This window comes from Callospermophilus lateralis, chromosome 7 (genome assembly GCF_048772815.1).
Source record: "Callospermophilus lateralis isolate mCalLat2 chromosome 7, mCalLat2.hap1, whole genome shotgun sequence".
In the NCBI taxonomy this organism is placed as follows: Eukaryota; Metazoa; Chordata; class Mammalia; order Rodentia; family Sciuridae; genus Callospermophilus; species Callospermophilus lateralis.
In genome coordinates this window covers 131636775-131661774 of record NC_135311.1, presented here as the reverse complement: position 1 = coordinate 131661774, position 25000 = coordinate 131636775, and the positions used below count along the sequence as shown (strand labels likewise).

The 25000-nt window shown below is 62.0% G+C and overlaps 1 protein-coding gene across 2 annotated transcripts in view; it reads left to right on the top strand.

The window, feature by feature from the left end:
• The window catches only part of Pax7 (paired box 7), an 86463-nt gene that overhangs the window by 47216 nt on the left and 14247 nt on the right, over nucleotides 1–25000 (top strand). For both annotated transcript variants that reach the window (XM_076863301.2, XM_076863302.2), the window contains exons 6-7: nucleotides 4633–4798; nucleotides 5699–5898. In XM_076863301.2, coding sequence (XP_076719416.1) covers nucleotides 4633–4798; nucleotides 5699–5898 — 366 coding nt within the window. The remainder of the gene's footprint in view (nucleotides 1–4632; nucleotides 4799–5698; nucleotides 5899–25000) is intronic.

Genomic DNA, 25000 nt, shown 5'->3' with positions numbered 1-25000 from the left:
CCAGCGCCCACGTTCTTTCCACGCGGAGGAGATGGTGACGCAGACCATCAGGGAGACCCTGGCTGGAGCCTGCAGCCTGACTCCCAGCGTGGGGCAGCGCTCTGCCTTCCCCTCCCAGCCAGGGGGACATCTGAGCCTGCCCAGCCCGGCCCCCCTGATCCCTGCAGCTGTGCAGCGCATTCCTGGTGCCTCTGGTTCCCACGTCCTGGTCGGGCTCTTCCCGCCACCTTGCAGCCTGCCTGCTCCCTGTGACATGGCCTGGCTGTCGGGACCGTGCTTTTATGGGCCCAGGGGACCTAGAAACAGGTGTCACTCAAGGTCCAAGGAGGGCGGGGCCTGGGAGTGGAGGAGCGGGGAGCCCAGGCCCGATACAGGCGGAGGCCACGGACCCCTGGGCTCCCTGCCATGCTCCTGCCACGGGCTGTGACCTCCAGGGGCTCCTTAGCCCTCAGGGTCTCTTAGCAGAGAAAGGAAACAAAAATGTTGAGTTTTGAAGAAGGAACAAAGGCTGACCATCCACCGCAAAGACAAAACCAAGACCCTGTAGCCTGAGGGAACTGAAGCCCGTGCAGCCCCGAGGGTGGAGGGACCAGGGACAACAGGGCAACGGCTCCAGTCCAGCAGGAAGGTCCACAGGCAGAGAGCTCCGGAGCCTGTGGGTCCCGCCTCTGACCCGCTGGGTCACCTGGGCAGGCCACTTTCCCTTCCAGAGAGTTAGTGTCCATCTGTAGACAGGGGACGGAGCTCAGTGACCACAAAGCCTTCTGGAAGCCCTGGGTTCTCACTGTGGACCATCAGGATGCTGGAGGGGGGGACCCCATCTCTAGAAATGTTCAAGCGAAAACACAGTGTCCAGCGGACCCGGGAACCTAGAGAGGGATCCCTAGATTCTGAGCTTCTTGTTTTTAGGTACTGGGGATTAAACCCAGGGGTGCTTTATCCCTGAGCTACATTCCTAGTTCTTTTTATTTTTTATTTTGTGACAGAGTCTTGCTAAGTTGCTGAGGGTTTCCTTAAGTTGCTGAGCCTGACCTCCACTTGTGATCCTCTTGCCTCAGCCTCTAGAGGGGCTGGGATTACAGGCGTGCCCCATGGCGCAGGGCTTGGCTCTGTGCTTCTGAGGTCTTGGTCTCTGATCCTAAATCGGTGGTTCTGGGATTTTGCAATTCAATCCTGTCTCATCCCCGTGGCCCTGGGTGGACATGGTGGGCAGTGGACGGGTTCGGGTGCAGTCAGAACCGGAAGCCGTGGGTTGGCTTCCGTCCCCACCCCTCTGCTCTCCCCTCGGTCTCTTCCTCTGCACCGTGGAGGCAGGGGCAGTGGGTCAGCCTCGTTCTGGGATTAAATGATTAAGTGCAAAAAAAAAAAAAAATCTATTAAGAAATGCCTGGCTCCCAGAGGGGCTGGATCATGAAGACCCCACCTGCCCTTGGCAGTTCCAGTGCTGGCCGCCCCTGTGGCTCCGTGTCTGTCCCTCTGGCCATCACTGAGTGAGGACTGTCTGCCAGACGCTGATCTAGGCATGGGGATTCCTCAGGCAGAAGTGCCCGTGGCCCTGGGCCGCCATTCTAGTAAACAGGGAAGCAGGAGGGTGAGTCGGGAGCTGTGGGGAGAGCTGTGGGGAGAGGCGGCTATTCCTGCCCTCCGGCTCCCCCAGATTGGCCCCCAGGAGTCAGGAGCCCCCCCTTTGAAGCCTTCTGGGCTGGCCACAGAGAAGCCAGCAGGAAGCCCGAGCCACAGGAGGGACAGGGCACCACGCAGGCCAGGGACCCAGGACCACGCTGTGGAATCTCCACTTTTCAGCTGCTGGAGGCTGGTCCCAGCCTTGCCTGCGTCTCCCCTGGAGGCGAACAGATCAGTGGCGTCAGCCTGAGCCTGAGCATTTCTTCTGGAAACAGAGGCCCAGGGGCTGCTGGGCCCCGAGGTCACCCACAGCACCTCCCACCCTTCGGGGAAGGGCAGCAGCGGGCACACGGTGGCCCCGGTTCACAACCCTCTGTCAGCTTCTGTTTTGCTGAACGGAAATTCCATTTTGGAGGCCCCGAGGGCTGGCTGATTAGCAGCCTGCATTGAGTCTTTTTTTTAGGGGGTACCAGGGATTGAACTCAGGGGCACTCAACCCCTGAGCCCCATCCCCACCCCTATTTGGTATTTTATTTAGAGACAGGGTCTCACTGAGTTGCTTAGCACCTCGCGTTTGCTGAGGCTGGCTTTGAACTCGCCATCCTCCTGCCTCAGCCTCCTGAGCCACTGGGAGTACAGGCATGTTCCAATGGGCCTGGCGTGACCTGCACTGAATCCGTTCACAGCTCTGGAGCGAGGTGACGGTGCGCCTCTGCAGTGCCAGGCAGGACGTCCCCCACTCTGCAGCGTCTCCACCCCTCCCCGCTGTAACCCTGGGAGGTGAGGGGTCATTCCTCTGTCCATACTGCAGACAGGAAAACTGAGGTGCAGCCAAGGACACAGCTTCCTGGACATGCAGAACGTGGCTGTGCCGGGCTCGAGTCTCTGCCCCTGTTCTTTCCCTCTGGGCCACGCTAAGAGACAGATCAGGTGAAGTTCAACTCTGCAAGATGGTCCTACTGTGCCCGCTCCTGGGCTAGGTGCTGGGGCTGGGGGTGCAGCTCGGAGGCAGAGCATGTGCTTGGCATGTGCAAGGCCCTGGGTTCCGTCTCCAGCGCCACAAAAAAGAATAAAGAATAATAAGACCAGCACTGCTTTCACAGAGCCCAGTCCTGGTCAGGGGCTCTGGGTGGGGTGCTGGCACCTCGACCCCCCCCCGCCCAGGAGCCCCCACCTCCAGCCTGTAAACGGGCACCTCGCACTTGGCGCTGGCCAGGAGCCTTCAGCTCGGCGACTTCACGTGTCTCTGGCAGACAGCACAATGCTGTATGTCACCAGTGCCCTCAACTCGCCGAGGTCCAGAACTGCAGATGGTCACAAGGCGGAGGCTCAGAGGCAGGGACGGGGAAGCCCGTCTTAGCTGGAGGTTAGGGCAAGGCCCAAACCCAAGCAGTTGGCCCCGGGGTGCCTGCTGTCACCCACCATGCCACACTTGGTGGGAAGCGGGGACCCCGGTGGGATGGCGGTGTCCCAGGGACAAGGGGCAGGCCCTCTCCCCCACAGGGGACCCTGTGGGGGAGAAAGGAGCAGAGAAGGGCCGGAAGGGAAGGAGGGGAAGGAGGGAGCTGCTTCCCTGTCCACTTTGCACTTTTGATTTGAGGAAAAGATGAGCCAGCAGGAGGGGACAGCCCCGTGACAGACCAGGACTTGTGACAAACCAGGACTCCGCCGCCCAAACGTCAGTAACCCTCCCCCCATGTCCCTGACTCTTGCCACGCTCCAGTTCTCTGCTGCTTCTTCCTTTAGCAAAATGAACGTATTTTGAAGTAAACGCGAGCAGCGTGTCCATAAAGGGACAGCAACAGGGCGGCACAGGGACTGTGGAAACCAAACACCGCGGAAGTCTTGCAGGATCTGCCACCTGCAAAGCCCTCCTGGGCTGGACAGGAGAGAGGGCCCAGGACAGATGAGGACGCATTAGCACCCGGCGGAGGCCGCCCTTCCCCAAGCCCCGAAGGGCCCAGAGAAGTGGGCGGGGCATTGGGCTCAGGCTGTTTCCGACCTGGACATCTGTCCCCCGCGGCCTCCAGGTGGACTGACTTCAGCCAGCGTCCCCACCCTTCTCCGGGAGGCTGGGAGCCGGGAGCCAGTGCCCACTCCTCACAGGGTCCAGGTCCAGCCCAGCCCAGGAGGCCCCTGGGATGCCCCCGGTGCCCGCGAAGCCGGGGAGCAGCGGGACCTGGTTTGGCGGGGGAGGCGGCTGCCTTCCCTCCAGCCTGGCCCAGTGGGTCGAGCCCTCTCTGCTCTGGTGCCGCTGCTCCCCGAGAGGACCTAGAGAAGAGCAGTGTCAGGGCCCCCAGCACCTGCACCCAGCTGAGCCCTGTGGCCCCTTAGATGAGAAGGGAGGGAGTCGGCGCTGAGGGGGGTGTGAGCTGAAGGAACCGGTTGCAGGAAGGGCGTTGGGGTGAGAGGGGGCAGCAGGTGCCGAGCCCAGAGGTGGGGACAGCCCCTGAAGCAGCCCGTCACCCTCTCCTTGTCTCTCTGGGTCCTAAGGAGTTGCAAACCCAGGCGAGCCGGCCCTGGACAGCCAGGCTGGTTTCAGTTGGAACCTAGATCCATTGCAGGCAGGTGGCCTTGGGCGAGCTGTGAGCTCTCAGAGCCTCAGTTTCCCCTGCTGTAAAGTGGGCACAGGCTCGGGTACACACAGGCATGGGCAAGGATGGCCGGCAGGCTACCGGCACCCTCAGGGCTGGCGCAGCAGCAGTGGGGCGATCACCGGCCGAGAGGCTGGTCTGAGCCTCGACTTACCCTGTTGTGGCCAGTTACCCATTTTCTGAGTCTCAGCTTCCTCATCTTTAAAATGGAGACAATGATAAGAACTCTTCACTGGCCATGAGGACACAAGGGGGTCCTGCCTGTGAAATCCTCCCGCAGACCGTCCAGGTCTGCATGACGGGGGCCGTCCTTCCCTGGAGAAGGACGCTGCCTGGGCCGGAGGATGTGGCTGGGGTGGGGACAGGTTCCAGCTGCTCCAGCCGGGTGGTCTCCATCTCCGCTCTCGTCCCCCAGGTCTGGTTCAGTAACCGCCGCGCCCGTTGGCGGAAGCAGGCAGGAGCCAACCAGCTGGCAGCCTTCAACCACCTCCTGCCAGGGGGCTTCCCGCCCACGGGCATGCCCACGCTGCCCCCGTACCAGCTGCCGGACTCCACCTACCCCACCACCACCATCTCCCAAGGTGAGCGTGCGGCCCGCCCCGCGTCCCTCCCCGGCCACCTGAGCCTCCAGTCCTCTGGCTCACAGGGGTTGTCCCTTCTAGGTTGTCCCACTTGTGGACTTTCCTGTGCACACACTGTTAAGCCAAAAAAGGCCCCGCCATGCCCTCGAAATCCTTGGCTCAAGAGGCCACCCTCCAGGAGGCTCAGCTGGGCACCCCCGAGCACCTGTGGGAAGAGAGCTTTCCAAATCCCTTCCATCACGGGTCCCGGGCATCTTGGGGACATGCTGGGCTGCGGGCCCGAGACTCTGTATTCCCAAAAAGGGCTGCACAGAAAGAGGGACCCTGACAGAGCCGAGTAGCTGCCCGACAGCTAGGAACAGAAACGGCTCCGGGTCAAGCCACGTGAACCCTCGTCCCACCACCCACTGGCCTTGTCACCTTGCATGAGTCCCCAACCCCACCAAGACTGGTGCTGTCATCTGTAAAATGGGAATCGAGTTCTCGCCTCGCGGCCCTGAGACAGTGCCTGTGGAAGCCCCTGGCACGTGGCCGACGCTCACATACAGGAACAGGCCAAGTCTGAGCCGATTAGAGTCACAGCGGGGTGACTTTCGGTCTAGCTAACATTTATGGAGCACTTGCTGTGTACCTGCAACAAGAGCAGCATGCAGTTGTAGAGAGGACGTCTGGGCGTAAGGGTGTCAGTCAAGACTTGGCCCGTCCCTAGTGTCCTGCTCAGGAGCCAGTGGGTCCCTTCTTCCCAAGTCACCTGAGAAGGTGGCCGCTTTCCCCCAGGGGTGAGCCTGGGCTGGAGAGGCTCAGGGCCGGCCTTCCTCCTAGGAGGCTCTCTCCTGCCCTCAGAGGCACAGCCTCCAGGGCGAGGTCCCAGGCTCAGGACTCTCTGGGGTCTCTCCACAGATGGGGGCAGCACAGTGCACCGGCCCCAGCCCCTCCCGCCGTCCACCATGCACCAGGGTGGGCTGGCCGCAGCCGCTGCCGCGGACACCAGCTCTGCCTACGGAGCCCGCCACAGCTTCTCCAGCTACTCGGACAGCTTCATGAACCCGGGGGCCCCCTCCAACCACATGAACCCCGTCAGCAACGGCCTGTCTCCTCAGGTAGGTGGCCCCCCTGCTCCGCCCAGGCCCATCACTAGACACCTGCGGCCCAGCTCGTGGGTGCCCTGGAACCCAGGTTGTTCTCCGTGAGAACTCACTGGTCTCCGTGAGCCCCCTGCCTGTTGGGGAGAGTTGGGGGGGGGGGCTGTTCCGTCCACTCCCACTTACTGGGGTAGCCGCGGTCCTCGGCCCTGGGTGAGCTGCCCACCTGGGTGTGGAGGGAGGGCTTCCACCGTCTCGTCGTCCAGAAACCGAAACAGTACTGTGCACTTGCCCTTGGCCTGCCCCGTCCACCTCCTGCTGTTCAGGTCGGTGCCTGGTGGGGCCTGGCCCCTTCCCTGCAGGAGGCTGGCTGGGCTGGGGTCCACCTGGGCTGCATCTCCTGCCTCCCACCAGGAGTGACCTGTCCTTGGGAGGCAGGACCCTCTGTGGGTGCAGAGAATTGCAGATGAGGCTCTGGATCAGGCTGCACTCTGATTGGGTCTCGGAACTCTGTTCACTCGCGTGTGATTGGCTGCTGGTTTAGTCACTCTGAGAGGTCCTGGGACCTGCTTGGGTGAAGTCAGAGAGAGGGCGCTGGGCTCCTGGTGGCTTTTGGTGGGTTTGAGGAACAGGAGTCGATGGTGCCAGAAGTCCCAGGGAATTTGAGGCACCGATGGGTTCGTTTCTGTAGCTGCAGTAGCTCCCAGATCCCCGTGGGGGAGGGGACAAAGCCCGTCTGGGTTTATTCTGTCTCTCACCTGCTGGGACCCCCAGCCCCGTCTGTGGGGAGCAGACACCAGACCCAAACGGATCCCAACAGCTGCTGCGGGGGAGGGGTCCGGCTTCAGAGCGGGTTGAAATCCTCGCTCTGCCTTCTTGGGGTGACCTCAAGCTGCTGTGAAGCCTTGGCTTATCCTCCGTTACACGAAACTCTGTTGCTAACCTGCACCAACCTGCTCACCAGTCCAAGCGCCTAGCACCCAGCCTGGCACGAAAGAAGGGTGGCGCCAATGTTAGTTGACTCCCGGTCCTGTGTCCTGGACAGTGTAATCCATATGGGACACCTGTTGTCTACCTCGAGGGGAAATATTTTTTTAAAGAGTCAAGGGGATCTGCTACTTCCTGCAGGCCACAGCCTCCCGCCACCTGTTTGTGTAAATAAAGTTTTATTGGAACACGGCCACGTTCGTCCCGGGACGGCTGCCTTAGTGCAGTGGTGGCGGAGTCGCTGAGCTTCCCGAGAGACCAGAGTCTGTGAGGCCTCAAATACTATCGGGCTGCCCAGAAAGAAATGCCAGTCCCTGGTCTGAGGCAGGTCTGCCGGTCTGGGTTCCTTCCGGTGTCTCTACTGACCCGCACAGCGGGGGCGACCTGCGTTTCCGCCTGTCCCTCGCTTGGGAAGACCTGGAGCAGTCCCTCCCCCTTGCTGTGCCTTGATTTGCTCCTCTGTGAAGTGGGGACAATGCAGTACCCACCTCCTAGGGTCACTGAGGATGGAGTGAAGTGACCGTTGGAAAGGGCTTGGCTCCGGCCTGGCACAGACGAGTGCCCAGTCAGCCCGAGCAGGCCACGCGGCGCCCTCGGGAGGCTCCACCAGCCTCCTGGGCCTGGCCACAGGATGAGGGGACCTGACCCAGCTGAACCGTCAGCCCCAGGCTGGCCTCGCGGGGCCTCCTGGGTGGGCAGAACCCTGAACGTGCCCACAGCCTGCAGGCCAGGACCCTCCCCTCGCCAGTGAAACCAAGTGGCTTCTTGGGGACTCGAGGTCATGACCTCTGTCTCGATAGTGCGGGGGGCTGACGGCCAGGCTGACCGGCCGGGACTGAACAGGGGGCGAACACAGGAGCCCCGAGTTTGCTGAGGGAAGGTGCTGCCGAGCGCTGGGGTGTCCGTGGTCCAGACGTGGTCCAGGCCTGGCCCTGGGGACAGACCAGTGTGGGGGAACGTCCTCGGGAAGTTGAAGAGGGGCCTGGAGACAGCGTGGAGCTCCTGCCTCCTTTACAGATGGCGGGGACACGTGGGCTGGCCAGGCTGAGCCAGGGCCCCCTGGCCCCCGCCAGTAGCTGCAGCCCCTCCTCCTCAGCAGGACCCTGTCACAGAGCCAGGAGACCCAGCAAACAGGGGTCCTGGGGCGAGGGGGTGGGCTCAAGGGTGACAAGGGAGGGGAGAACAACTCCCTGGGTGAGCACCCATCTTGGGGACTTCCCCGCTCATGGCTGGACGGCTTTGGGGTGGGGTGTGTTTGCCTGGAGGCCCCCGAGGGGGACCCACACCCCGCTGCGTCCCAAGAGGAGAGTTGAATGGGAGAGGGCACCCCATCTTGGGGCTGAGAAGCTGCGGGACATGACGGATTGGGTGACCTTGGAGAGCCACCCAGAGTTCCCACCAAAGGTGTGAAGACAGACGGAGGGTCTGACAGGGGCAGAGGGGACCCAGGGGTGCAGGGCTGCGGGGGGCGGGGGCCGCGCTCAGGGCAGGAGCCAGGGCAGCAGTGTGCGTGCGTGTGCGTGTGCGTGGGTGTGTGTGCGTGCGTGTGCGTGTGTGTGTGTGCGTGTGTGTGCGTGTGCATGGGTGTGTGTGCGTGTGCATGGGTGTGTGTGCGTGTGTGTGCACGTGTGTGTGTGCGTGTGCGTGTGTCTATGTGTGTGTGTGCGTGTGTGTGCGTGGGTGTGTGTGCGCGTGTGTGCACGTGTGTGTGCGTGTGCGTGTGTCTATGTGTGTGTGCGTGTGTGTGCGTGTGCATGGGTGTGTGTGCGCGTGTGTGCGCGTGTGCGTGTGTCTATGTGTGTGTGTGTGCGTGGGAGTGTGTGCACATGTGTGCACGTGTGTGCGTGTGTCTGTGTGTGTCTGTGTGTGTGTGTGTGTGTGTGTGTGTGTGTGCACCCATGCGGCCAGCTGGGTTCAGCCCTGGACACTTCCTGAAAGACCTGAAAGACAGGGAGTGGGGTTGGGGGCGGGGCAGGGGCTTCACGTCCAAGACAAAAACCCCAGCTTTTCCCAGCCCTGACTCCAGGGTCCCACGCACAGCCCCCCACCCCCCAGCACCCCACCCCCTGCCCAGGCAACGTCACCGCTCATCTCTGGGTCCTGGAGAGGTGGGGGGGTTCTCCACCCAGGAGGGGTCTCTATAGAGAGATCGTTTGTGGGTACAAATGGGCCCAGTGTCCCCCTCCCCCGGCAGGAGGGGCTTTAGTGCAGCTCACCTGGGCCAGGAGAGGGTGGCTTTCCCCCTGGGCTGGGGCCAGCACGGCCTCCATGACCCGGGGCTGCAGGTCCTGCCGCCCACTGTGAGCCGGGAGCTTTGCCCTCGACACTGGACGGCTCCTCACCCCCATGGCTTCTGGGGGGAAGACCCCTCCTTCTGCAGGTTCACCTGGGTCCCTTGTCACCAGGCAGCCAGAGAAGTGGGTGTCACAGAGCCCCCAGGACTCCCGGGAGATTTGGCCAAATTTCACAGAAACACCATTTCTCCTCAGTTCTGAGCCTGGGTCCTGGGCAGCTGAGAGGAAAGCGGTTTGCCAGCTGCCTGCCTGTGCCAGGTCCTCTGCTTGCCTGGGCCAGGCCCTGTCCCCACAGCCTGTCACCCGCTCAGTGCCTGCCCCGCTCAGCTTGCGGGAGGGAACAGCACTCTCCCCATGTCACGGGTGAGCAAACCGAGGCCCAGGACCCAGAGCCCTTCCTTTAGGCTTGGGTCCCTTGGTGTCCCCAACTGCAAACGCCAGCCTTGCGGGATCAGGTGCTAAGCGCTTGCCACAGGAGGTCCCAGCTTTGCGCACTGTGCCCTTCTGAAGAGGTGTCGGGGAGCCCAGGGGCCTCATTTCCGATGGCTCATCCCGGGGTGGGACTCAGACCCCAGCCCCCCTCTCCCTTTGCTCCAGGGTCGGGAACCTGGAAAAGGACTCCTAGAGAACAACTTGGGAGTTGGGGACAAAAGACGCCTGGGGAACGGGAATGCCCCGCCTAGGAGGGGCGAGCAGAGGGTGCAGAATGAGGACACCCGGGTCCCCTGCCCTGCGGGCCCCTGTGCGCTGGGGAGGCGGCTCATCCTCGGGAGCACGTGGTCAGATGGCGGGGACAAGCCTCTTGTCCTTGGGCGCCCAGCCTGATAGCAGAGCACAGTCCGCTCTGGAGGGGTCCCTGGGAGGGTGGAGCAGGTGTCCCACAGTCACTGGGACTTGCAGGTCCTACTGGCCCCAAATCCCCAGCACAATTCCGCCATTTCCAGGGTCCTTGGGGTGGAGGTCCTAGGCAGGCTCCCTGTGCGGGGCCTCTCCAGGGATGAGCCATGGGCCCCCAGGTGCAAGGCTCCGTGGAAGGTTCTAGAAAGCGACAGAACTGGGCTAGGAACAGGTGGCTCCAGAGCCCACTGTGCTGTACACAGTCTGCCCCTTCGAGAAGCTGGTCCCAGGGTCCAGAAAGGGGCCATGGGGCAGAACTGGGTTCAGAGTCTGTGTCCCCAAGTCCCCTCTTCCCCAGCTTTTTTGAGGTGTCGATTCAGGGCTGGAAATGGGAACCAGAGACCAGAAAGGGCTCAGCTTCCCGAGATTCGCTCCAGGTCACACCCTGGTGTCGGTGGCCCCCAGGGTGCTGGAGTCCTGGTGCTCCTCATAACGTCCCCAGGTGCCACCATGTCCCTCTCTGGAGCTGAAGGATCCTATAAAGGGATTTGCATAGTCACCCCCCCCCCCACACCGAGCTACGAAAACTACCCCCCAAGTGTGCAGCTAAACACGTGCCCCCGTCCCTGCAGACCCAGGCTCCTGTCCCTCCCGGGCATAATAATGGGGTGACGGCGGGGGCTGGGGCGCAGCTCCGTGGGGGAGCAGCTGCTTAGCGTGGGTGAGCCCCTAGATTCGGTCCCCAGAGCTGCAAACAGTATAAACACTACAGTGACCGTCACCGTGGGCTGGACACTTACGGCAGCCAGGCCCAAGGCGGGCCAAAGGCTGAGCCTACGTCCCAGGTCACAGCTATCCTGTGACTTCCATGTTACAGGCAAAGAGACTGCTTTATCCGGGGTCTTCCCTCCGCCTGTTAGCGACTGGTTTTGGGGTCATGCGTCAGGCTCTGTGGAAGGTTCTAGAAAGTGACAGCTGTGCTTTTCCTGTGCTGCCCTGAGAGGCTGGAGCCACATCCACACAGGGCAGCTGAGGTCCAAGGTCATGGGGGCAGTTGGTGGCAGAAGCGGCTTCACAGTCTGTGTCCCCCAACTCCCCCCTTCTGAGGGCGGTAGGGAGGCGGCTCCCAGTGCTACTGTGACTTGGGACGGGGGCTCCTGCAGGCTTCTCAGGAGCTGCCTTCCTGGCACGGGGAGCTGGCCTCCGGGGAGCCACCCAGCAAGGACACACACTCCCGCAACAGAACACCCGCCGGGTGCCAGCGCCCACGAAAGCACTTTGCCTGTTTGAAGTCATTCCATCCCTCTGCTCGGGGAAACACGCTCAGAGAGGTCAAGTAACTTGCGGAAAGCCACAGAGCTGGTGAGAGGTGGAGATAGGATTTTCACTAAGATCCACTTGACCCATGAACTTGCCCCCTGGCCCTCAGCAGGACAAGGTCAAGGCAGTCGGCTGCCCTAGGGAGCTATACCTGGCCCCGGGTGAGCACCGGAGACTCCCTTGGCCTCTTTCTCCTCTTATTTCCTCTTCGTCCCCCGCCCCTTTATTGGTGACATTGCGTTTATAATAAGCATTTAAAATGAGTCTTGCTGGACCAGGACGGGGAAGGAGGAGGGAGCAAGAGATTTGTCGGCAGGAAGATGGGGAGGGGGATCGTAGAGTGTTAAATAGCCCAGAATTTTTAAAAAACTGATGCAAATCACTGGTAGGAGAGAAAATTATGTGCAATTACGTCCTGATATTGGAAGGTTTTGCCTGGCCCAGGCAACAAGATCTCATTAGCAAGCAGAAAATAAGATTGAAATGGTGTGTGAAAGAGCCGAGAAATGAATTTGAATGCTGCGTTTGTCCACAATTACCCCCTCCTTCACACACATTTTATTGCAATTTTTTTATTATTCTTAATCTCTCCATTCCTCAAAGCAGATTGGGGACATCCTGGCATTACCGGGGCATCGGGAGGAGGTGTGGAGGATTTCCTGCCCCCGTGAAAGGAGACCCTTCTCTCGCACATTTTCCGAGGTTGGGTTTTGGAGGGATCAGAATTCATTTCTCCGGCTTAGCAGGTTGTAGGAACACGGGCTTTAACCCCGCGCTCCTCTGCGCCCCGCCCAGCCCTGCCCTCGCCTCCTTCCTGGGCGTCTCCTCTGCTCTGCCGCCCGCTTCCCTCCCTGGGCCTCCTGGGGTCTCCTTCTGAGGTTCCCTTTCTTGGGAGGCCTCTCCCTCGGGGACCAGGACTGGAAGAATGCCTGGGGTGGCAGAAATGACGAGGCCTTTGGCCATAACAAGCCCTGACTTGGAGTCCTGCTTTTCCCGCTTGCTAAATTGCTGTGTGACCTTGGGGAAGCTTGCTTCACCTCTCTGGGCTTCATTTTCCCTCCTCGGAAAACAGGGACCACAATCCCTACCTCTCGGCGGGGGGGGGGGGGGGGGGGGTGCTGTGAGGACTGACAAACTGGAGTAAAGTGCCTGGCACGTAGTAGGTGCTCAATAAACGTGCATTCTCCACACCCCCTACCCTCTGTGGCTTGGTCTCTAACTCTGCCTCAGGGCCCTGCATCCTTTCCCCTCCCCTCTCTCCTTGAGCCCTTTCGGTTGCCAGGGGAACGCCCGTGTTGGGTCCCCCCCTAGGACCACGTGGGGTGTTCTGTTGACCTAGTGTGAGAAGAGAAGGTGCCAGGGTGCAGAAGGCACAGGAGACGCCACTTCCGGCCACCTCGGGTCCCTGGGGAAGGGAGGGATGACTCAGACGGAGATGTGAGCCCCAGGATTAGGGGAGCGCTGAGTCACCCTCACCCGCCCCCATTTCCCGTGGTGACCCGCAGTGTTGGTGTGGGTCAGGGGTCAGCCTGCGGAGGGGGCCAGGAGTCTGTGGCTGGATCCGAGTGTCTGCCTCCCCAGCTGGCTTTCACCTCACCGGGTCACAGTCCAGCTCCCGAGACCCCCCACCACCACATCTGCCCGCCCCACCCCTCACTGCAGCCTGATGGGGGACACTGGGGACCCGAATGTGGCTGCTGCCCCTCTGCTCACCAGGCGTCCCCTGAGGCAGGGATGAGCCTTGAGAAGCTGAGAAGGGCCACCGTGGAGACAGAGGTGTGAGCTGACAGCCGCCGTCACTCAGGGCAGATGCCGGCTCCTCTCTCGCAGCCAGGATGCCTTGGTCCATGGCTGACCTCCTCCCAGGGAAGAGCTGGGCCGACTCCCACGTTTGGCTCCGCACCCCGGTCACCTGCTCCTGTCCATCAGGGCCTGGCTCCAGCCCACAGGGCGAGGCCTGGGAACACACAGCCCCGTTGGTCTGCGTTTCCGCCTTCTCAGGCTTCTCCTGGGTGGAGAGGAGCTGGGGGGAGGGGGAGGGAACTCTGGCAGAAACCAGGATCTGGAACTTTCCAGGTTGCCAAGGAGGGGGAACCAGGCCTGTGGCGCCAGGAACCCGGTCCCAGCGTGGCCCGACTTCCAGGGTGACATGGGGGTCTTTTATCCTGGAGGGGGCTAGGAGAGCTCGCCAGGGGCCTGTCCCTCCTGAGAAGGTGCATCGGGTCCTGGAACCTGGGGCTGGGCCCTCCCTGAGCTGAAGAGCAGTTCAGAGCCCAGTGTTCCCCTCCAGGGACACCCTAGTGCCCATCCCTGGAGCAGGGCTGTCTAGCCCCACCCTTGGCCCCACCTCCATCCGTCGACAGAGTTGGGTCCCAGCAGGGACAGCCGGCTTGGGAAAACCAGATGCTTCAGGCCCCTGGGTGGCCGTGGTCTTAGGCAGGACCCCGGGCAGCCCTGGGCCACTCAGCACAGGACTTATTTTGGTGATACCACGTAATCCCCAGGGTCTGGCACATAGTAGGCCACCAATAGCTGTTGGTCAACCCCCAGCACAGTACAGGCCTGATGGGACCCAGCTGTGGTGGGTTCCCAGAGGACTCTGGGGCTCTAGACGGTCATTACTCACGACGCGGCCAGCTCCGCTCGGATGAGGGACACGTCCAGGGAGACCAGACCCCCCTCCACAAAGAGCAGTCAGAGATCTGGTTATGGACACTGTGTGTGCTTCCTGGTCAAACAGGGAGAGCAGAGGAAGTTTGGAGGAGGGTGACGTGGTCAGAGAAGGCGACCTGGACCAGATGTGACTTTAATCAGGGGAAAATCAAGGAAGGGGTAGGGGACTGGGGCAGCCAAGGCAGTGGCCAAGGACCCGACAAGAGTGAGGGGTCCGCCAGCTCAGGGCCTCTGTGGGCAGTACAGCAGACACACACCAGGGCTCCATTCCAGCTCTTCTGTTTCGCTGTGTGGTCACAGGCAAGCTGAGGGACTCTCTGAACCTCAGTTTCCTCATCTGCAAAACAGCGTTAGGGAAACTGGAGAGTGTTGGTGGGAGATGCCCAGCACTGTGCCCGGCAGACAGCAAAAGCCTTCCCTCACTGCCTCTCCCCCTGAACGGGAGCTGGACACGGAGGTCTTGCTAGGCTCTCTGCCTACACCTTCTTTTTTCCTTCTTTTTCTGGGCCAGGAGAATCCAGGGCAGGCCCAGCCTGTTCTCTGGTAGGAAATTCAGTTCTCTCCTCGTTCTGTCTCTGGCCCACCATGTGATCTTAGCAGATGTCTCCCCGCTCCGGCCTGTCTCCCTGTCTGTGGGAAGAAAGAGACAGACCGGCTGTGATTCTGCAGTTCTCCCACAGGAGCCAGGGCTCGCGCTGCGGCTCTGCGGGTGGGGCCAGCGCTCCAGGTCCACCTCCTCCCGCACCTCCTCCCTGGGCTGCCGGGTGTCCCAGCAGGCCAGGGGTTTAGCCATGGGGACCTGCCTGGCTTGGTGGGAAAGAATGCAAATAGCGGATTTGTCCTTCTTTCTGATTAGCACGGGGGCTCAGGACGAGACAGTCCCGGCAGATAGAGGGGAAGAAAATGAGGGAGATTAGCAATTAATACTGCGGCCGACGCGGAGCTTCGCAGGCCGTCTCGGGGGTCCCTGGTGGGAGAGGCGCTGCCGAGATGGCTGGGCAACTGGACTTGGGGGCCGGGCAGGACCCCAGCAAGGAGGGGCAGGGTGACTCTGTGAGCTCCCCCAGGGCCGCGTCCCTGTCTCCAGACCTCCTCACCTGCCTTCCCGGACTCTTCCTCCACCACCCCGTTCTCTTCTGTCTGGCACCCAGACCCCCTGTTCCTTAAGACTTGGCCTCCCCTCACCCCCCCTTAGTGGGCGAGCCTGCTTCCCGGGGAAATGCACCACACCCCATCAGCATGTGAGAAGCTCCTGTGCTGCTAGACAAGTATTAAGAAATAAATAATAGCTCTGGGTAAACTTCCCCAGCACTCACCTGGCCCTTACGTGGATGATCTCACTTAATCATTCTAACCCCCTTCGGGAGGGCCTGGGATTATTTCTGTTCTGCACCTGGGGAGACAGGGGCAGGGCCGGGACTGCCTGGCCTGGGAGACCAGTGCCTGTCATTGAAATGGTCTATTTCCAGCCACTGGTGAGGTCTCCAAGGGCCCCAAATGTGACTCTGACCTCAGCTGATCCTAGCGCCCTCCAGAGGCAGGAGCGCAGACACCAGGACCAAGGGGGTGCGGTCTCTGTTTGGGGGTGAATTCTCTTTTGGGGGGTGCCATCTCTGTTTGGGGGTGCAGTGGGGGATCTCCAGCACTGTCACTTTCTACCAGGTTCTTCTCGGGCTCCGTTTCTCCTCTGTAAAGTAGGCTAAGCAGGGTCCCACCTCACAGGAATCGGGTGAAGGGGTCTCTGCACACTGTATCTGGTAGCTAGTGGCAGATGCAGGGCTCTGAGGCTCTGGCAGGGACCATGATGGGCCCCAGGTCACGGCAAGTGAGTGCAGGGGCTGGACCAGCCCTGCTGATGCGGAAAGGCCCCCCCCCACACCTGAGCTGCTGCCCCCAGGCTCCCTTCCGCCTCCCTCCCCAGGCTCCACCCAGCCCCAGGCTCAGCCCCAGGGGGTCCCCTTTCTCCCGACCCTCACCCCAACTGCCAGCATCTTTCCAACGTCTTCACCAGTGGTGACAAGTGTCCAGCCAGCCCTGGGAATTCTGCTAAGGGTGCTGGGGAGGCAAGAGTCAGAAGAGGCTCCTGGCCAGAGGCTTCTGGGCATCACCCGAGAGCTTTGGGAGGTGTCTCCTGGCCCCAGTCACTCTGCCAGTGACGCTGGGGGAGAAGACCCAGCACTTTCTTGGGAGGTGGCCGTCCTGTCCCACCCAGCACAGCCTGGCCAGCCGTCCCATTTCTCCTCCTCTAGTCCTTCCGGCCCCTTTCTCCTGGGCTCAGCTGATGGGAAGCTCACCCTTCTTCTCCCTGCCCTCCTTCCCTCCCTCCTCTTCCCCGCCCCCCTCACCTGGCCCTTGGCGCCCTGGCCCACCCTCCTGGCCCACCCTCCTGGCCCACCCTCCTGGCAGACAGGACCATCCCTTTCCCCTCCTCCAGGGCGGTTCCCTCCGCTTCTTTCCGACGCTCTTCGGGCCCCTTTCCCCCCATACCCACCCCCATCCTCCTCCCTACTCGGGCTCATTGTCGCTCACCTCTGTCCCCCCCCACAGACTCCCCTCCCCCTCCCTGCATCCCCGGGGTCCCCACCCCCCCCCCCCGCCGCGACCCGTGTTCGCTGGGGTGGCTCGGCGTCGGGGCGAGCAGGGGCGCGGGGACAGGGGCGCGGGGACAGGGGCGCGGGGACAGGGGCGCGGGGACAGGGGCGCGGGGCGGATCCGCGGCCGCCCCTCCCCTCGCGCTCCGCCACCGCCGCCGCCACCGCGCCTTTGATCCATGGCCCGAGGCCGCCTGACAGTGGAAAATGCGGGGAGACAAAACCACTCAGTCAAAGTGATTCCCGACGACTGTCTCCCCGAGATAAGGACGCGCTCGGCTCGGCCGCCGCTTAATTCCCGGCCGGGCCCGGATCCCGGCGCAGGAGCCGGCCGCCGGGCGGAGCGCGGGGCCCGGGGACCTGCCCCGACGGCCCCGGGTCGCAGGGGACCCAGGCCCGCGCGAGGGCACTGAGTGGGGAATGCGGCTGGGGGCGTCCTTGCCGTGTCATCCACTCGTTCCAGCCCGTGACCCCGGCCTTGCCTTCCTTACTCTAGAACATTCCTGGCCTCCCCTGCCCTACACTCTGGGCCTCAGCCTTCCCTGAACCTCTAGTCTGGGCAGCCTCCCCTGTTTCCCCAAGGAAGCAGTGTTGCCTCTGGGCGATTCTTTCTGGATACTTCTCTCTCCTGCTAAAGCAAGGTCCAGGCCATCTGTGGGCCTGGTCCCCACCAAGCCCAGCGTGTAGTAGGAGCCCAATAAAGTGCAGGGAGGCTCTGAGCATCTATTCCCAGACCAGCCCTGAGCGCTGAGGACACCAGGTGGGCTACACCTGACCCCTGCCTTCAGAAACAGAGACCGCAGGCAGACCGCCAGGAGCCAGGGCCTCCCGGAGAGGAGGGCGCCCCCGCTGAGCTGCACAGAGTCTGCCCCTAGGCCCCCAACTCAGGGAGAAACCTTCTTCAGGGCAGGCTGGCCTGACCACACTGGACAGGTCACTTTGCTCTCTGACCAACTGTCCCGGGAAATGGGGATTAGGTGTGGGCAGGAGATGGGATAATGCCAGGTGAGGGCAAGAGGGAAACGGCCCTGAGCCTGCGTGAGGCTTTGACACGGTAGAAGCCGGGTGGGTGCAGAGGTCACAGGGGTGGAATTCAGCGGAGGGATCCCAAGGGCTGGGGATGGAGGGCGGCGGAGAAGCAGAACGCACCCAGGCCTGTCAAAAGCCCGGGCCAGCAGGACCTTGGCCAGGTGCGGAGACGAATGAATGGGGCCGCGTTCCCAGCGCAGGCTCTGGTGATGAGGGCTGGGCTGGGGGTGCCGCTGAAGGACCCGGAATCTGCCCTTTAAAGGAGCCCCCCTCAGAGGCAGCTCATCCCAGGCCTGGCACCTAGAAGCGCCAGCCTAGCAAGCGTCGCCCTTGACCGCCTCCTGCAGGCAGAGCCGGAGCCCGCAGAGGGCCCCCTCACCTAAGTGCACCCTGGGATTCCTGTGCACCCGGACCCCCTTTTCCTTGGAAAGCGACTCCCAGAGGGGTCTGAACCACACTGAGCCAAGATGCCTCTCCGGAGGGACCTCAGAGCTGGAAGACACCCCAGAAAGAGTTAACCCCCGCCTCCTTTCACAAATAGAGACATAGCCCACGTTCCCTGCCAAGTCCTCCGGGGTTAGCGGGGCTTTCCAAGGGCAGGTGGGTGGGCGGCAGCCCCGTGTTTAGAGGGCGGATTTGTCGCATGGACACTGGGATCAAGCTGCCTACACAGACGCGGCCCTGGGGGTGAACCAGCCCCAGCCGGGGAGACGGAGGCATGTTGGGGTGCACCAGGGAGACCATGCCTGCCCTGCTCCTGCCTCTGCATCCTTCTGCGCTGTCGGGGGCCAGAGGGGAGCGTGAGGGCTCAGATCCCAGCCCCCCAGCCCCCCAGGCCCCGTGGAGCTGGCCTGAGGCCAAATGAATGCCACCCTGTCGCCAGACCAGGGTCTCTGACCCGCAGCATCAGAGGATTAAGGTCCCACGAGGACCCTGGCAAGTGTCTTATCACAAAGGGGACACATCCAGGCTGAAATTGAGACATGATGCCCAGGGGCAGGAGTTCCTGAGCCTCCTCCCCAAGGGGCTCTTCCCATCTCTGGCCATAGACAGCGCCCTCCCAGGACCTGGCATCCCTGCTGCAGCCCAGGGTGTCGACAGGCCCCAGCCAACTCCTCTCACCCTCTCTAGGGCTCTGGGCTAAGGCAGCTGCCCAGCGGGGCTCCATCTCTACTCTGACCCCCGAAGAGGCAGGCCCCTGGTCCAGGGTGGTCTGTGCTCGTATCAGTCTTGACGTGGAGCGTGAGTCCAGAGCCTGGCGGCTGGCAGACCCCTGGGCTTCCGTGAGCTCTTTGATTTTCACTGAGCCCCGGGGGCCTGGAGTCTTCATGCCCCCTGTGCAGACTCAGAGGAGAAGCCAAGGTCGCCAGAGAGGGACAGCGTCAGAGCCCCAGATCCAGGCCTGCCCTCCTTGCTGGGCTGCCAGATCAGGAGGGACTGGGCTAGACCCTGCTGCCAGGTCTGGTCTGCCCATTAACAAGGTCCTGGGGAGGTGCATGCATGGGAGTGGCCAGTCCTTACCACCTGGCCCCAGCTCCCACATGCCCTCTAAGCTCCCCACAGTGACTCAAAGTGGGCCACCCTGGATGGCAGAGGACAGTGACGGGAAGCTGCCTAGGCAAGAGCCCTCAGCCCCTCCAAGACCAGGATGAAGTGTCCAGGGATCCAGAGAGAGGCCGAGGGCCCTCCCATCCTGCAGTCCCCAAGCATGCCCACCACGGGCTGGACAGCCCGTACCCTGGTTCCCTGGCAGGGCAGGCTCTCCTGGGCACACTCCCTCCTGGGCTGACGGGGGAGGGACCCTCTGCAGGAGGCACGCAGGAGTGGGAGCCAAGGGGCACAGGCAGGTGGGTCTAGACGGACGGAGACCTGGGTCATGAGATGCTGGTGGCAAGGGAAGTGGGTCCAGACAGACACACGGAAGGGCCAGGGAAAGGGAGGGACAGAAGGAGCCGTGGAGAGGGGAGGGGAGAGGGCCCAGAGAGGAGCAGAGATGGAGAGGGGCAGACCCGGAGGACAGGAAGACCAGGACAGATGGACACACAGGGCTGCAGAAAGGGCAGGAGCAGGGAGGGAAGAGAGAAGGGAGGCCAGGAGGCCAGGGACCAAGGTGTGGTCAGAGACCACCAGAAGGCACGGCCGGAACTCGGGAGAGGGGGACCCAGAGCAAAAGGGGCGGGGCCTCAGGGACTGGGACGGGGAACACAGACCCGGCTCTGCTCCCAGCCCACCGGCTCCCAGCTGTGTGGCATCATCAGGTTGCCCATCAACAGAAGCCGTGACAGCAGAAGGTCCCTTTGTCCCCAGTGACAGTGGCAACCCGCCCAGATGGGCTTCTCTCCATGCCCTGCAACCCTTCCTCCCATCCTCGAAGCAGAGGTCCACCCAGGGTGGGGACCCTCTCCCAGGCTCCCGGGCCTGGGCCCCACATGCCCTGGCCTCCTGGTGGGGCGGTGGCTGGTCCTGGATCCCCGGGCGCCTGGGGTGGGAAGTTCCCGCCCTTTTGCCAAGTGTTTCCCTTTAGTTCCAGATGCCACCCTGACAGGTGCTTCCCATGATTAATGTCCCCAACCCTTGGACTGGGACCAGCTCCTCCTCTCCAAGCCCAGAGCTGGAGGGTGGGTGGGCGGCACAAGGACAGAGCCTTCTAGAATCCCCCCCCGCCCCTCCCTCTTCCTGGACCTCCCTGGGTCACCTCAGTTGACCGTGGGTGACTTTCCCCAAGCCTCTGGCTTCCTGGCTGGGTGGCGTGCTAGTAATCCTGCTGTCACGGTCAGGAGGCTGCCTCCGCCCAGTGCCCAGGGCCCCTTGGAGCAAAGCAGAGAGGCTGCTGGGGCTTCTGGGAGCCCAGAGCCCTGACAGGAGTCTCTGATACCCATGGGGGACAACTTCGGCTCTAACAGTGATCATCAGGGGAGACTGACAGTTGTCAGATCCCACCAGAATGCCAACAGGCTTCAGCCACTTGAAAGAACTTTGGAGTGGCAGAGGGGACCCAGGATTGCTGGAGCCAAGCTTCAGGGCCTTGGCCGGTTTAGAGGATTGTTCTCCAAGTTGGGGACTAGGATTGGAGTCATCATGGGTTGTGTTGAATTGGAATGTATTGTTTAAATGACTTACCAGCTGTGTGACCTTGGGCCAGTGACTTGACCTCTCTGTGTGTCAGTTTCTTCATCTCTACTCTGTGGATGATGCAGTACCCACTTCCCAGGCTTGCTGTGAGGAGTTAATGGATTAGCACTGCGCCAGCTCAGGGTCCCAGAGTGGGGTCGCCACGGGAGCTGGGGGCCCAGGTAGTAGCTGGGGAAGGTGCAGCTGGGATGGGATGGGGAGGGGTGCTCATCCCAGTTCCTTCCTCCACCTTGCCCAGCCCCTTTCCTGGATAATCACCCCCCCACCCCCTTCGCAGTCTGCAGGGCCCTGGAGAGAGGGAGCCGCTATCTGCTCCGCATCGCACCCTGCCCAGGGCCTGAGAGGAGCCGCGACGCTGAGCCGCCGGCCCGGCCTCTTGTTTGTTTGGCACGTGGTGCCGTGGGCACACTTGGGCTAATTTTGTAGCTGCCTTTATCAAGGGGGATTCGCAGGCGCTTTATCCTTGATAAGTGGATTAGCTGGTGAGCTAAACAAGAAGGTGCGGCCGGGGCCTGCTCCAGAGAAGATATTTGTTTCGTGAAGAATGGAGCCTGCGTTCCCTGGCTCCCTGCTCCGTGCGGGGAGGCGTGCGCCCCTCTCCAGGGGCCTGGGGAGCCCCTCGTGCAGGAGGGGTGGGCCGGCGGGACCTGGGGAGAAGGGCCCTGGGTCCTCCTGGGGGGGGGGCTCTGGAGCCTCCTCCTCCCGGCTGCGCTGTCCCCTGGTCCTCTTGTGCCTTCCTCTTCTCTCCACCTTCTTCTCCTTCCACCTTCCCTCCTGTGACCCTCTCCTGACCCTCCTAGGCCTGTGAGTTCAGCCCAAGGCCTCTGCTCTGTAGCCTGGACCGTCCAGTCACACAAAACCGCACCAACGAGTTAACGGCCCCCCAAGCAAGAGGCACGTCTGGTCAGAGGCCTAGAAGGTTCCTGAGCGTATTCTTACTCTCCGTCATTTCTGAGGAGTGTCTCTCTGGGGGCCACAGGCACCCCCTGATAAGAGTGGGGTGGGGTGCCCTGCAGAGGTGCATGCATTATCACTCCTGGCCTCCGTGGAGCCGTGGGCAGGGAGGACCCTGTGACAGCGGGGCCCGGGGTCAGTTCATGCTTTCTCCAGGAAGTCCCGCCATGTTTAGCTGGCGACTTGGCGCGGCCTGTGATGACCAACAGGGTGTTGGGACTAGGGGAGGGAGGGTGACAGAGATATCTTCCCATGATTAATGGGTGCTTCCCTGGTCATGTGCAGAAACGGGAATGCAGGGGTGCACCTGGGTCAGGGGGTGGGTCTTAGAAGGTCAAGGCCAGGAGGATGCCCAGGGCGGAGACCCAGAGATGGAGCAGGGTGTGCAGGAAGAGAGGAAGCAGAGAGGGTGGGAGGACGCTGGGTCCCACTGCGCCCCACGGCGGGCCCAGAATGTGGGGCAGGGGACATAAACCTTTCTTTATTTCCTTTTATTTTGAACATGAGTGGCCAGATCCTGAGGCAGGGGCCTGTGCTGCTGCAGGAGTCTGACTGGGGGCGGGGGACTCAGACTCTAAGAGAAAGAGAGGCAGGCCCGGAGCTCAGCGGTCCTCAGCTGGTCCTTAGCGGTGCCTGTCCCCGGCTCGAGCCTCCAGCTGAGTGTGGTTTTGCTATTTATTTACATGTAATTATGGCTATGAGCTGCAGATATTAACGCTGTCAAGAGCAATTTGCTCTGACATTTTTCACTTGCTCGGTGCCCCCGCCACTCTCGACGGGGCCCAGGGCTCTCCCAGCTCAGCCACCGCGCGCTCGGTGGCCCGGCCGGGAACCACCCAGCCGGCAAGGAGCGGCGTGGGGAGCTCACTCGGCTCCTCTGCAAACTCATTAAGCTTCGAAATTGAATTTGGTCCGGGCGAGGGCTGCCGGGGCCAGGGCTGGCCGTGCTGGCTCAGGGCCTCCTCGCTCTTCCTTCCTCAGAGAAAAGTGGACAAGAGTGTGCTGGGCACAGGCCCGTGGCTGAGGCTGGTGAGGACAGTGGAGGGTCACTGTCAGGCAGGGGGTACGCGCGGCCATGGTGGCTCAAACTCTCTGCACCCCGTTACCTGGTGGCTCTGCAGGAACACTGGGGGACCCTACCGCTGAGGCACATGATGGAGATTGGCAGCTGTACCCACTTGGCAAGCAGATGTTCCCATGGGGCCAGTCAGGCCATTCGGTCACCCTGCAGAGGACGGCACCTCGGGGGCAGGAGAAGGTGCTGAGTGGGTCTGCCAGCGAGTCCCTAGGAAGGGAAGGGACTTTAGATTCGGACCTTCTGAGTTCGGATCCCAGCCTGCCACTTACTGATTGGGTCAATTGGAGCAAGACTTTAGCTTCCCGGAGCCTCGGTTTCCGGGTCCCTGGGACGATCTGCTGCTCCTCATTGTACCGCGTTTCAGTGGATCCAAGACGCTGCACTGCTGACTCCTCTCCATCTTCTCAGAAGGTGTCCCCGGGAGCCTTCACAAAGCCACCCCACCACGTGGCCATCACTGGGCACAGCGGGTGCAAGGTGGGAGGAATGGCCGGCCGGGCCCCCTGCACATAGTAGGTGCTTAACCACCGGGGGCTATGATGGTATCGTGCCAGCCTCTCGACCCCGGGAGGAGGCTGAGGGGCGTCTGGAGCGGGCAGCAGCCGACTATCATGAGTCCCTAACGCACTGTGACACGTGCCGGCTTGTCTGCTCAGGGCCTAACGAGGCCTCTCTGGCACCGTCCGTCTCCATCCGTCTCTGGCACTGATGGAGGGGGACCCCCGGGCCGGGGGGCCCGAGAGCCCAGGCCTCCCATCCTCCTCCAGAGCCAAGGAGGCCCCGTGCCTCCCCCTCCTCCCCTCAGCTCGGCCAATTAGGCCCCTGACACCTGGAGCCGATGACAAACTGTTTCTGTCACTTGCTCTCTGTCTTTCATTAGGGCCGCTGAGGAGGGGGAGCGGGAAGGGAGAGGGGGAGATGGGATCTTTCATGCTTAGTAAGGCCAGATACATTAATTACAAAACGGCCATTTGCCGCGTGAAAGTGTGCTAATTAAATTTATGCAATCATTATCTTTAAATAGTCATATCTTTCCCAGCGATCGGCCCCTTCCTTCCCCGGCCCGCGCAGCTCCCGGCAGCCCGTGTCGCTCTAATCCCTGGCCGGCGGCCCATTATCGCACCATCAGAGATGGTCTCTGAGTCCCCCAGCTCCGACCACTCCCAGCACCCTCCCGGCCGGAGCCCTGGGACCCATCCTGGCACTGAGGCCCAGGGACCCGTCCAGGGTGGATGTGGTCAAAATCTCCATCCAGTTTTCCTAGATCCGTCTAGATGTTTCCAGATATTTAGAGAGTGCCATCCTGTCAATCACTGGGAATTTGTGGGCATGTGGTGTGTGTGTGTGTCAGAGAGAGAGAGAGAGAGAGAGAGAGAGAGAGAGCGCACTGTGGGGTGGGTATCAGTGCTCCGGAGAGCAGGTGTGTGTAGGTGTGTGTGTGCAGCAGCACCCAGAGCCAGAGGCACCTACACCCAGGCCGAGGGTTGGCAGCAGTGGGGTTGAAAAGTTGACTCTGGGTCAGGCTGCACCCAGTGAGGCTACTGCTTGGCTTTCCAGCATCTCCGTCCACATCAGGAGGTTCTTACCAACGTCTTACCTAGATCTGTCCTGCTGCAGTTTCACAAATGATGCCCTTCCCACCCCACCCTGCTTCCCCCTCTCACACAGAGCCCGCCTCAGGAGTCCTTCCTGTCTCGTGGGTTGAACTGCAGAAGAGAGACCCTGATGGGCTGGAGAGTGGGGAGCCCCCCCAGGTCAGAGATGACAGCCAGTGACCTGGTGTTCATCCAAGGGCCTCTGCCCAGCCTGCACCTGTACTTTCCTAAGGGAAAAGCAGGACACGTGCCCCACACACGTGCATACACACCTATGCAGCCCTTACACACACACACACCCATGGTGTGCACACTTGCATAAGCCTGAATGAATGAGCTGTTGGTAGTGAGAGGAGACCTTGGCCAGGTGCCTGGGACTGGGGGCCAGGGCTCAAGGGCCCCAGCCCACGCCCATCCTCATCCCTGGGGTAACCGAGGCCAGCCCCCAGCCTCAGTTTCTCATCTGCAAAGTGGAGTCATAGGCTTGTGGAGCCCCAAGGGAAATGCTTTGCAAACTGTAAGGTGCCGTGCTCAGGCCCGAGAGCGGCAGGAGCAGCTTAGAAAGGCCTCCGTGGAAGCTGGGGGTGACAGTGAGAGGGGTGGGACGGCTGCACTGGTCCTGGCCGCTGG